Source organism: Lepidochelys kempii, chromosome 1, assembly GCF_965140285.1.
Source record: "Lepidochelys kempii isolate rLepKem1 chromosome 1, rLepKem1.hap1, whole genome shotgun sequence".
Taxonomy (NCBI): Eukaryota; Metazoa; Chordata; order Testudines; family Cheloniidae; genus Lepidochelys; species Lepidochelys kempii.
This window is the reverse complement of record NC_136380.1, coordinates 4,631,699-4,644,971: the sequence shown is the minus strand read 5'-3', so window position 1 is coordinate 4,644,971 and position 13,273 is coordinate 4,631,699. Positions and strand designations below refer to the sequence as shown.

At 43.4% G+C, this 13,273-nt stretch overlaps 1 protein-coding gene across 1 annotated transcript; it reads left to right on the top strand.

Moving 5' to 3' along the window:
- Positions 1 to 2,572: 2,572 nt before the first annotated feature.
- On the top strand, positions 2,573 to 3,511 carry LOC140916633 (olfactory receptor 52N4). Its single transcript, XM_073358320.1, has one exon. The coding sequence runs from the start codon at positions 2,573 to 2,575 to the stop codon at positions 3,509 to 3,511; it is 939 nt and encodes a 312-aa protein (XP_073214421.1).
- The last annotated feature ends 9,762 nt before the right edge of the window (positions 3,512 to 13,273 follow it).

Below are 13,273 nucleotides of genomic sequence, written 5' to 3'. Positions count from 1 at the left end.
ATTCTTCATCTTAGGCCGTAAGCTCTCTAGACCAGGCACCCTATCTACTTTTAGTTCTGTAGCACACAATGTAACAGGACTGCAATACTGATCAGAATATCTGGCCACTACTGTAATACAAATAATATGTTGTATTCCCCCTTTTCTCTTATCAAACAACGTGTTTTTTTCAGGATAGGAACTGTTTCCTCTGATTAGGAACCAGTTACTATTCTTTGGGTGCTACCATAATCTTAAATAATAATAAGGAATGGAAATCAATCTCCTTAAAAGCTGAGTTAGAGAAGCATTTTGAGTGTTTTCGGAGAACTAAAATGTTGGTGTTGTAATAAAAATAATCTTGAACAATAACCCCTCATCAAGAGCCATTTCTCCACATGGGCTTCCAGGATATTTGTGACTTCATATTTAAGGTTATAAATTAGGAATCTTATAACTTTCCAAAAACCCTGGCTTATTTTTCTCAGAAGAAAAAAGAAATCCAGCAACTTCTGCTTGAACTGTCACAGGCTGAGTATAGGAATGTTGGAAATTTTTCTTTTTAAATTTGAGATAAATTGAACTGAGATTCTAAATATTCTTTTCATTTTGAAAATAGTTTCCTTTTATTATCCAATCATAATTTAAGTGACATAATATGAAAACTTCTGTATTGCTGAAGTCTTAAATGAAAACTGCTTTCTGTAGCTTTATGTTACTGTAGTAATAGGTAGCAGGTTTAAAAGGAAGTATTTCTTCACGCAAAACACAATCAATCTGTGAAACTCATTGCCAGAGGATGTTGTGAAGGCCAAGACTATAACAGGGTTCAGAAAGGAACTAGATAAATTCAAGGAGGATCGGTCCATCAATGGCTACTAGTCAGGATGATCAGGGATGGTGTCTCTAGCCTCTGTTTGCCAGAAGCTGGGAATGGGCAACAGGGGATGGATCACTTAGTAATTAGCTGTTAGTTCATATTTGATCACATATTGTTTGTTTCTGTCCAGGTTACCAACCATTCCTGATTGCTCTGAATCCATGCCCTGTCCTCTTCATTATTAACAATCGCCAAAATTATGTGTCATCTGTAAACTACATTAATATTTAGGCATGAGATGGGTTAGCAGCTCAGTTGGTGATATGTCTCTGCTAACACTTATCAGTTAACACCTTTAATGTATGTCACACACAAAGTTGGGAGCCTGCAAGAAAGTGTCTCACCAAAGGAAACAGGTGAAGTAACAGAGATTCAGGCCTGTAGCCCTAAATACCAAGATCCTTGTGCCCTTCATGTCCATTCTATTGAGCACAGGCATAACACAGCATGATAATGCCAGTTTCCATGGGGTAAACTTGGCTCTGTTCCAGCATAGGCATTAGGGTGACATCCTCTTGATGGTCAATTCACGCATATCCCTTCCACCTACTGAGGGGTTTCTTACACCTTCATCTGCAGCACCTCAGGCTGTCACTGTCAGAGAAGGAAATGGGACTACATGGACCATAGGTCTGATCCGTGACACACTTCCTAACTGCTAGACGTTGGCTTGTGCCCTGAAACACGTGGGCTTAGAGACTTTCCAAAATATGTATTTTGCTGCGACAATTGTAACTGTATAGTCTCACTATCCATGTAAATGTCCAAACCATTCCTGATTCTTAGTTATCTCATGGACTCCACTACCTCTTGTGGTAATGAGTTCCTCAGGCTAATTAGGCACTGAGTGAAGAAAGCATCTTTTTTTTTTTCTGTTTGAATTTGCCAAGTTTCGATTTAACTGAATGTCCTCTTGATCTTGTGTTAGAGGACCAGGAGAACACATTCTGGATCTACGCTGTACCATTCTGTATATTATTTTACAGTATTTCATAACCCCTCTTATTAATCGCCTTACTAAGGTAACAATACCAGTCTTTAAACCTTTCTCTGTACGAGAGTTAGAATCCTACAATCAGATCAGTACCAACTACACTCCGTTTGATACTGGCTGTTTTCCTGGGCCCTTGATCATTCTCATTGCCCTTCCCTGAACACCTCTTGCTCTGCAATACCCTGAGTGAGAAGGGTGCCCAGTATTACACAGAGGAGTCCAGAGGAGGGTGAAACATTGAGTGACTGATCTCATGGCATTGCATTTTCTGTATTTTTTTAATGATTTTCCATCCCACTCCTCCTGCATCTCAGTGTTTTGCTTAGCATCTGCCCATGCTTGCACTGTGAGCAGGGTTTCACAGAGCTGTGTAAGATGATACCCATGACCCTGTCCTGAGTTCATACAAGTAAAATTAGAACCTAGCAAGGTGTTTGAGAAATTCAAGTTTTTCACTCCAATGGCATAAATGTTCCCATTTTTGGCATCAAAGTATATCTGCTATCATACTACCCATTCACCTGGCTTGGTTATCTCCCTCTAAAGACTTGACAATGACTGAAATAATCTGGTGACATCTGTAAATGTTGCCACATCACTGCTCATCCTCCTTTCTCGTATTTACTGTACTGTTATCAAGTGTGTAACCCCCCGTGCATCTCTGTTTCTCTCCCTTCACAGGCATCTTCAGCAATTCTGATTGATGCTTCAACTACCTCATGGCATCTTTCAACCTCACCCCTTCTGACCCATCAGCATTCATCCTAACGGCCATCCCTGGCTTGCAAGATGCCCACATCTGGATTTCCATCCTTTTCTCTATGTTCTACATTATCATCCTCTTGGGAAATTTCATGGTTCTATTTATTGTAAGCAAAGAGCAGACCCTGCACAAGCCGATGTACCTGCTGCTCTGCATGCTGGCACTCACAGACATCAACACGTCTAGCTCTGTCATACCAAAGGCACTGTGTATATTTTGGTTCAATTTGAAAAGCATTACTGTGGGTGTCTGTCTCACCCAGATGTTCTTCCTTCATGCGGCTTCTGTTATGCACTCAGCCGTCCTTGTAATAATGGCCTTCAATCGCTATGTCGCCATATGTAACCCCCTGAGATACCCCACCATCCTCACGAACACACAAGTAGCTAAGCTAGGGCTTCTGGCTTTGATAAGAGCTGTTCTCTTCATTCTGTCCCTGCCCCTGTTCCTGAGCAGGCAGCCATTCTGTGCCAAACGCATTGTCCCGCACACGTACTGCGACCACATGGCTGTGGTGAAGTTATCGTGTGGAGACATTACAGTCAACTGGATGTACGGTTTGGTGATAGCATTTGTAGTCAGTGGGTTAGACCTTATGCTCATTGTCTTGTCCTATGGTCTAATCATCAGGGCTCTCCTCAGAATCTCCTCCAAGAGAACCCACCAGAAAGCCCTCAGCACCTGCACAGCCCACATCTGTGTGATACTGACATCTTATACTCCCTTGCTCTTCTCCTCTCTGACACACCGGTTCAGTGAGGGCATCGCTCCGCATGTTCACATCATTTTGGCCAACCTCTACATACTCGTCCCCCCCATGCTCAACCCTATCTTTTATGGGGTAAAAACCAAAGAGCTTCGTGACAAAGTGGGCAAATACATCTGCAGAATGTGATCACTTTGGGCCACTGACTGTAAGCCTGTGTGACAAGAGGGGGAAGGATATCTCCTTGTTAATCAAGGGTGCTCTCTCCCCATTTGGATCAGCATAGCATTGTGGAATTTCACAGTCGGAGAAGCTGCTCACATCTAATGTCTTATCATATCATCACCAAGCACTGCTTTCTCTGTTGCTGAGTTCCCTGTCCCTGAACGTTACCTGATACCTTTTAGTGTCACTCACCAGTTCCCACTCCTATCCCCTTCTCACTCAGCCTGTCCATGCCTTCCAGACCACCAGAAGATAATGCAGCTTTCCGATGCTAGGTGACTTTCCATTAGTTCCTGTGTGAACAGGATTCTTTCAGATAGCTAAAGACAAGGAAAGTAACTACAGTGCTAAACTTCTTTATCATATGCACAGTGATCCAGTAAGCAAAATTTACCTGATTTTAGTACATCCAATCCTTCAGGAAGCCTGGAGGATAAACAAAAGTTTTCCACTGGAAAGTCCTAATACAGGAAACCTGCTGCAGGAATTGAGGACTTGGTGAGAGTTGTGAAACTGTGTGTTTTTGAGAACCGGACTTTGCTGTATTAAGCTATGATGTCACCTTGGTGTCAAATTACTTGTTGCTTTGTGAAGTCGATTTTGGTATTGCTTTTAAGCTGGACCTTATAAAATATACACCAGCCTTTCCCATGCTGGAAGATGTCAAAAGTCAGTATTGAGATTGTGATGGGTTGGATCACAGAAACCCCCTGGGGGCTGCCAACTGATGTGCCAAGACTACTACTTCTCCTGCTTTCCTGACCAGTCAGTTGAGGACTTCATGGTCCTGCTTGATTTGAGCCAGACCCACTAGCCTGCTGCAAACCCAGACCCAGGTCTGAACCACATCCCCTAACATCTGTAGGCTTAATTGAAAGCAACTTAGAAAGTGTTCCTGTCCTTGACACTCAGATGCCCAACTCCCAATGGGGTTCAAACCCTAAATAAATCTGTTTTACCCTGTATAAAGTTTATACAGGGTAAACTCATGAATTGTTTGCCCTCTACAACACTGATAGAGAGATATGCATAGCTGTCCCCACCCACAGGTATTAATACATACTCTGGATTAATTAATAAGTAAAAAGTAATTTTATTAACTACAAAAAGTAGGATTTAAGTTGTTCCAAGTAATAACAGACAGAGCAAAGAGATTTACCAAGCAAAATAAAACAAAACATGCAAGTCTATGTCTAGTATGGTAATAAAACTGGATACAGATAAAATCCTCACCAGTTCCAGTAAGCTTTCTTTTACAGACTAGTCTCCTTCTAGTCTGGGTCCAGCAATCACTCACCCTTCCCCCCCACCCCCCATAGTTACTGTCCTTTGTTCCAGTTTCTTTCAAGTATCTTTGGGGGTGGAGAGTCTCTCTCTTTAGCCAGCTGAAGACAAAATGGAGCGGTCTCCCAGGGATTTAAATAGACTTTCTTTTGTGGGTAGAGACTCCCTCCTCTCTCCTATCCAAAGTCCAGCTACAAAATGGAGCTTTGGAGTCCCCGGACAAGTCACACGTCCACACATGACTGAGTTCCTTACCAGCCAAGCCACATTCCTGGGAAAGCCCAGATGTGGATTGGCGTCTCCAAGTTCAATGTTGGCTTAAGGGCTTCTTGGCTGGGCACTTACTGAGAATAGTCTTTTCTCAGCAAGCTGACCAACTGCTTCACTAAAATCTTCTCAGAATCAAACAAGTATGCAGCCAATATTCATAACTTTGAATACAAAAATGATACATACATACAAATAGGATTAATAGATTCAGTAGATCATAACCTTTACAGAGATATGTTACTTCACATATGTAGCATAAAACACATTCTAGTTATGTCATATATACATTCATAAGTATATTTCCTTAGAGTCTTATGGGGGGCACCATCACAGAGATTTCATGTTGGAATTTGTGAAAAACAGATTGCCACCAAAAGTCCAGGTGAATGAATCACTTGCAGTACTAAATCCTTCTACTGTGCATTACCCTGCATGACCTCTATTGGCTGATATCTCATTTTTTTCCATTGTTTTCTGGAGACTTTGGACAGTTGGAGCATCAGTGGAGAGTTTTGCCTACGATGCACAGGCCTCATACTCATGACAACCAAGTTGAGAAGTTTGGGGTTGAAAGTCTCAAATACATGGATGCCGCTGGAGACAAAGACTATAGGGAATATGGCATATTTGCTCTGCTGTTGCTGTCACTACCTTTTAGCAATGTACAGTTGAAATACTATTTTCCCAGATGAATTTAATTAAAAAAAAGTTCAACAAGATGCAGGATGAGCTTTTAGAAAACATTCTTGATGTTACAGAGTACAGACAATGAGACAAAACCTGTTGTGAACATTTTGCACCGGTGAAAGAAATGATTGCACTGGTCACTGCTGATATGTATGACCAGCAGCAGAAGCATTCTACTTCTGATGAAGACAGCAAGGATGAAACATTGCCTTTAGAGACTAATAACAATAAACTAATTCAACTCAAAATATAGACATTGACAACAGTCATGTAATGGAATTAGAAATAAATGATATTTAAATGTTCTTGTTGCTTTTACATTATCATAAATTCATAGAATATCAGGGTTGGAAGAGATCGCAGGAGGTCCTCTAGTCCAACCCCCTGCTCAAAGCAGGATCAACACCAACTAAATCATCCCAGCCAGGGCTTTGTCAAGCCAGGCCTTAAAAATCTCTAAAGATGTAGATTCCACCACTTCTCTAGTTAACCCATTACAATACTTTACCATCCTCCCACTGAAATATTTTTTCGTAATATTCAACCTAGACCTCCCCCACTGCAACTTGAGACCATTACTCCTTGTTCTTGTCATCTTCCACCATGGAGAACAGCCGAGCTCCATCCTTTTTGGAACCCCCCTTCAGGTAGTGGAAGGCTGCTATCAAATCCCACATCCCTCTTCTCTTCTGCAGACTAAATTACCCCAGTTCCCTCAGCCCCTCCTCATAAGTCAGGTGTGCCAGGTCCCTAATAATTGTTGTTGCCCTCCACTGGACTCTTTCCAATTTGTCCACATCCTTTCTGTAGTGGGGTACCCACAACTGGACACAATACTCCAGATGTAGCCTCGACAGTGCCAAATAGAGGGGCATAATTGCTTTCCTCAAGCTGTTGGCAATGCTTCTGCTAATGCAGTCCAATATGCCGGTAGCCTTCTTGGCAAAAAGGGCACACTGCTGACTCATATCAAGCATTTCATCCACTATAATCCCCAGATCATTTTTTGCATAACTACCCCTTAGCCAGTTGGTCCCCAGCCTGTAGCAGTGCCTGGGATTCTTCTGTCCTAAGTGCAGGACTCTGCACTTGTGCTTGTTGAACCTCAGATTTCTTTTGGTCCAATCCTCCAATTTGTCTAGGTCACTCTGGACCCTATCCCTACCCTCCAGCATGTCTATCTCTGCCCCCCAGCTTAGTGTCATCCATGAAGTTGCTGAGGGTGCAATCCATCCGATCATCGAGATCCTTAATGAAGATGTTGAACAAAACCAGCCCCAGCACCGACCCCTGGGGCACTCTGCTAGATATCAACTGCCAACTAGACATCAAGCCATTGAACACTACCAGTTGAGCCCAAAAATCTAGCCAGTTTTCTATCACTTTATAGTCCATTCACCCAATCCATACTTTTTTATCTTGCTGGCAAGAATACTGTGGGAGACCGTATCGAAAGCTTTGCTAAGCTCCAGATATATCACATCTATTGCTTTCCCCATATCCACAGAGCAAATTCTCTCATCATAGAAGACAATCAGGTTGGTGAATATATGTTGAATGATCCTTATCACCTTCCTCTGCTCCAAGTGATTTAAAATGTATTACGCGAGGACCTGCTCCAAGATTTTTCCAGGGACTGAGGTGAGGCTGATGGTCTGTAGTTCTCTGGGTTCTCCTTCTTCCCTCTCTTAAATTTGGGCACTACATTTGCCTTTATCCAGTCCTCTGGGACCTTTCCCAATCACCACAAGTTTCAAAGATAACAGCCAAAGGCCCTGAAATCACATCAGCCAAGTCCCTCAGCACCCTTGGATGCATTAAATCTGAACCCATGAACTTGTGCATGTCCAGCTTTTCTAAATAGTCCTTAATCTGTTACATCATCACTGAGGGCTGCTCACCACTTCTGCATACTGTGTTGCTCAATACAGTACTCTGGGTGATGATTTTGTCTGTGAAGACTGAGGCAAAAAAAGCATTGAGTACTTCAGCTTTTTCCACATCATATGTCACTAGGTTGCCTCCCCCATTCAATAGGGGTCCCACACTTTCCCTGACATTCTTGATGCTAACATATCTATAAAGAAAAGGAGGACTTGTGGCACCTTAGAGACTAACCAATTTATTAGAGCATAAGCTTTCGTGAGCTACAGCTCACTTCCTCAGATGCATATCGTGGAAACTGCAGCAGGCTTTATATATACACAGAGAATATGAAACAATACCTATTCCCACCCCACTGTCCTGCTGGTAATAGCTTATCTAAAGTGATTTCCAGCACAAATCCAGGTTTTCTCACCCTCCACCCCCCGACACAAATTCACTCTCCTGCTGGTGATAGCCCATCCAAAGTGACAACTCTTTACACAATGTGCATGACAATCAAGCTGGGCTATTTCCTGCATAAATCCAGGTTCTCACATCCCCCCCACCCCCATACACACACAAACTCACTCTCCTGCTGGTAATAGCTCATCCAAACTGACCACTCTTCAAGTTAAAATCCAAGTTAAACTAGAACATCTGGGGGTGGGGGGTAGGAAAAAACAAGAGGAAACAGGCTACCTTGCATAATGACTTAGCCACTCCAAGTCTCTATTTAAGCCTAAATTAATAGTATCCAATTTGCAAATGAATTCCAATTCAGCAGTTTCTCGCTGGAGTCTGGATTTGAAGTTTTTTTGTTTTAAGATAGCGACCTTCATGTCTGTGATCGCGTGACCAGAGAGATTGAAGTGTTCTCCGACTGGTTTATGAATGTTATAATTCTTGACATCTGATTTGTGTCCATTTATTCTTTTACGTAGAGACTGTCCAGTTTGACCAATGTACATGGCAGAGGGGCATTGCTGGCACATGATGGCATATATCACATTGGTGGATGTGCAGGTGAACGAGCCTCTGATAGTGTGGCTGATGTTATTAGGCCCTGTGATGGTGTCCCCTGAATAGATATGTGGGCACAGTTGGCAACGGGCTTTGTTGCAAGGATAAGTTCCTGGGTTAGTGGTTCTGTTGTGTGGTATGTGGTTGTTGGTGAGTATTTGCTTCAGGTTGCGGGGCTGTCTGTAGGCAAGGACTGGCCTGTCTCCCAAGATTTGTGAGAGTGCTGGGTCATCCTTTAGGATAGGTTGTAGATCCTTAATAATGCGTTGGAGGGGTTTTAGTTGGGGGCTGAAGGTGACGGCTAGTGGCGTTCTGTTATTTTCTTTGTTAGGCCTGTCCTGTAGTAGGTAACTTCTGGGAACTCTTCTGGCTCTATCAATCTGTTTCTTTACTTCTGCAGGTGGGTATTGTAGTTGTAAGAAAGCTTGACAGAGATCTTGTAGGTGTTTGTCTCTGTCTGAGGGATATGCATCTGAGGAAGTGAGCTGTAGCTCACGAAAGCTTATGCTCTAATAAATTGGTTAGTCTCTAAGGTGCCACAAGTCCTCCTTTTCTTTTTGCGAATACAGACTAACACGGCTGTTACTCTGAAACATATCTATAGAAACCCTTCTTGTTACTCTTCACATCCCTTGCTAGCAGCAACTCCATTTGTGTTTTGGCCTCCCTGATTACACCCTAGCATGCTAGAGCAATTTTAATCACCTGCCTTGTCATCTCTCCAAGTTTCCACTTCTTGTAATCTTCCTTTTTGTGTTTAAGCTCAGCTAAGATGTCACTGTTAAGCCAAGCTAGTGGCCTGCCATATTTGCTATTCTTCCTGCACATCAGAAAGGTTTGTTCCTGCACCCTCAATAAGGCTTCTTTAAAATACAGTCAGCTCTCCTGGACTCCTTTCCCCCTCGTATTAGCTTCCCAGGGGATCCTGCCCATCAGTTCCCTAAGGCAGTCAAAGTCTGCTTTTCTGAAGTCCAGGGTCCATATATTTCTACTCTCCTTTCTTCCTTTTGTAAGAATCCTGAACTCGACCATCTCATAGTCACTGCTGCCCAGGTTGCCACCCACTTCTACTTCCCCTACCAATTCTTCCCTGTTTGTGAGCAGCAGGTCCAGAGGAGCACAGCCCCTAATTGTTTCTTCCAGCACTTGCACCAAGAAGTTGTCCCCAATAGTCTCCAAAAACTTCCTGGGTTGATTGTGTGTTGCTGTATTCCTCTCCCAGCAGATATCAGGGTGATTGAAGTCCCCCATTAGAACCAGGGCCTGTGATCAGGAAACTTCAGTTAGTTGTCCGAAGAAAGCCTCGTCTACCTCCTTCTCCTGGTCCGGTGGTCTATAGCAGACGCCCACCACGACATCACCCTTGTGCTCTTGCCTCTAAATTTAACCCAAGGACTCTCAATATGTTTTTCTCCAGTTTCATACCAGAGCTCTGAGCAATCATACAGCTCTCTTACATACCATGCAACTCCTCCCCCTTTTCTCCCACACTGGTCTTTCCTGAAAAGTTTATACCCATCCATGACAGAACTCCAGTCATGTGAGTTACTCCAACAAGTCTCTGTTATTCCAATCACATTATATATTGACTGTGCCAGGACTTCTAATTCTTCCTACTTGTTTCCCTGGCTTCTTCCATTTGTGTACATGCACCTAAGATAACTATATAATTGCCCTACTTTCTCAATATGAATCAGGAGGCCTCCCCTGTTGCACCCTCTTCTTTGTGCATTCCCACTTCCTCATTTACCTCAGGACTTAATGTGGTAAATATTTAGCCAATGCTTATGAATGTATTCTTGTAGGATATAACACATAAGTGTGTATCTGCTTGTAATTGTATTTGGGTGTAATCAACACCAAGTTCCGTTTGGACTAATAAAGGAATTCTTGTGTGGAAACTTAGTTGTGCTAAAACTTAATAAACATATTAGGGAGATTATTTCCAATAACTGGCCTTTCTGGTCATATTGTGGAGGGACTGCAACCACTTTGATGAAGTCCTGAAGGAATGGTGGGAATGGCTGACTTACAAGACGGAGGCTGACACCCCAGTAAGTGTAGAACCAGCAGATTTGATAGGAATAGGGGAAGAAAAGATGATGCTGTGGAAGACACTTCCAGGCAGGTCAGTGGGTTTGCAATGACCCCAGGCTTGATAGCATCCAGAATGCATTCACTCAGGGAGTGGCTATCTGGGCCCATGATACAGTTTGGTACAGGAATGAAGGGTAGACCAGATGATTAGCCATGCCTAAGGTTAAGATTTTCTCACAGTTATTTTTAGTACAAGTCATGGACAGATCACGGGCAATAGTCAAAATTAACTGAAGGCCCCGCCCTCTACCCACAGTGGCTGAGAGCTGCTGGGTCCTTGGCCACTCATGGCAGCTGAGAACCCGGGGCCCTCACTGGCTGACATCTCTAGCTCCGATGCCCAGGGTTGAAGGGGAAAATGTCAGAGGTCTCTGAAAGTCACAGAAGCCATGACTTCCTTAGCCAGGCCTCTGAACAACTCGCTGCAGTGAATGGGGAAGTGGTGGAACCCCAGGGACTGAGGCAGTGGCCGCACTTTGGGCAGGAGTCACAACAGTCCCTGACTTGCTCCAGACCGTAGAGTTCTTCTCCCCTGGGCTCAGAGTGTCAGCCGGCCGTTGTTAAGTGCTGAAGGCTGGCATGTCATTGCCTCGGTAATGCAGTTCAGGCTGTTCAATGCTTCTGTCCTTGGAGCTCCAGTGTTATCAGTATTCACAGATAAGGCAACTTGCTAATTCATCAGACCTAAATGTTACTTATAAAGAAAGACCACAAGCATGGATTGGTGATAAAGTCACCCTTCCAGATTAGTTGCCCTGAAGCCATAGTCCTAGCATCCTGGCTATGAGCCAAATGAGCAAATAAGCTTATGAAATTCCTTTTGTGCGTGGCAATATCCCAACAAATCCTTCCTAACTGAGGACCCAACTTCACTTTACCCTTGTAAAGAGATTAAGAACATAGATCTACCATTGGAACAGAAAAGACACCAGGAAATAAACATAGTCTGATACAGTCTTCAATTCAGAAATGGCCTCAAGACTTTGTGGGTGTTTGCTAGAAGTATTTTGTTAAATGCACAAGTACAGAGACAGCCTTACAAATAGGTGCAGCTGTGAGTGTTCAAACTGGGTGACTGAGTGTTATTGTTACTACCAAGCTTGCAGTTCAAATTACTGGTTCCATGACAAAGATCTTTTTGAGGTAGTGAGGCATGTGGGCTCCATCGACTGTGAGGTCCAGCAGCCAAAGAAGGAAAAGGAAACTGAGATAAGAACATAAGAATGAGCTTATCTCCCACCTGGTGAGCCTTCCTGAGAACGCTCCAGACAGTCTATGGATAATGGCTGCTATGACCCAGCAGAGCAGGCAAGGGAATGTGACCAGACCACTGAACTCCATTTTGGGTACCTATATATTTCCACAAACCAGACTTGGAACTGTTTTTGGAACAAGGGATTCCCACCACATGTTAATGTTATATTTGGGTGTGACATCATCTATTTGTCTCACTCATACCCCACACAAGAGAGCTCCTGGAAACGCCTGAGGAACAAAGCCTGAACTGGGGGAAAACTGGTCCCAGGCTAAAAGGATTTCTAGCCTGTGTAAGGAAACCTGGTGAACAGCTTGTATCACAAGCTAGGGTGAGAAATTGTTCATTCTTATCCAGTCTATCTAGTATCTTATGCTTAGTTTACAATTTTGTTTATTTGCTAGGTATTCTGCTTTGATCTGTTTGCTAACACTTATAACCACTTAAAATATATCTTTTTGTAGTTAAATAGTTTTTTTTGGGGGGGCAGGGGGAGAGGGGCTTTATCTAAACCAGTGTGCCTTTGAGTGAAGTGTGCCTTTGAGCTAGAGAAAATCTCAGCTTGGTTAGCACTGCTTTGTTGCATATCCTACCAACATTGAGGGAAGGGCAAACTCTATTAATGAGCTTCTATTGGACAGACCCCTGTGCAGTGCAAGACAGTATAATTTGGGGATTACTTTCCTGTGTGGGAGGGCAAACCTGGGGAGCTGAGAAATTGGCTGGTGTATGCTGTTCGTGTTTGGGTGTCTTGGGTAGGCCCTCAAGTAGCTCCATTTGGGTTTGTATCACCATCTGCTGTCATGCTGGGTGATAACAGGGCCTGGTAAGGCTATCTGTATCTCCAGAAAAGCAGCGTGAGCAGGGACAGTCCAGTTGGGTAGTTAGACGGATGCAGCAATTCCCACAGCTCCCAGACTGTACCCCAGGGGTGACAACCCATCACACTCATACCCTCCAGAGCCCAAATTAGGTCCACAGGCACCTGTTTCACAAGAAAGGGGAAAGGACTGTAGCCCAAATGAAAGATCCAGATGTAGCAGTTGTTTGATTCCTTTACCGCTATGTTTTCAGGGCACACCTACCTAAATTTCCACCATACTCAAATAACCCCCAGGCAACAAATCCAGGAAACTCCATGGAAGTTCCTTCATAAAATGTGGGATGACCTGTAAGATGACTTCCACATCATTTGGTCCTGGGATTAGTGAAAGAATTGCACACTGAGTGGAGAAGTCCCATGGTAC

Bases quoted from the DNA above. Each gene is read 5' to 3' on its own strand.
- LOC140916633 (XM_073358320.1), top strand. From the start codon at position 2,573: ATGGCATCTTTCAACCTCACCCCTTCTGACCCATCAGCATTCATCCTA.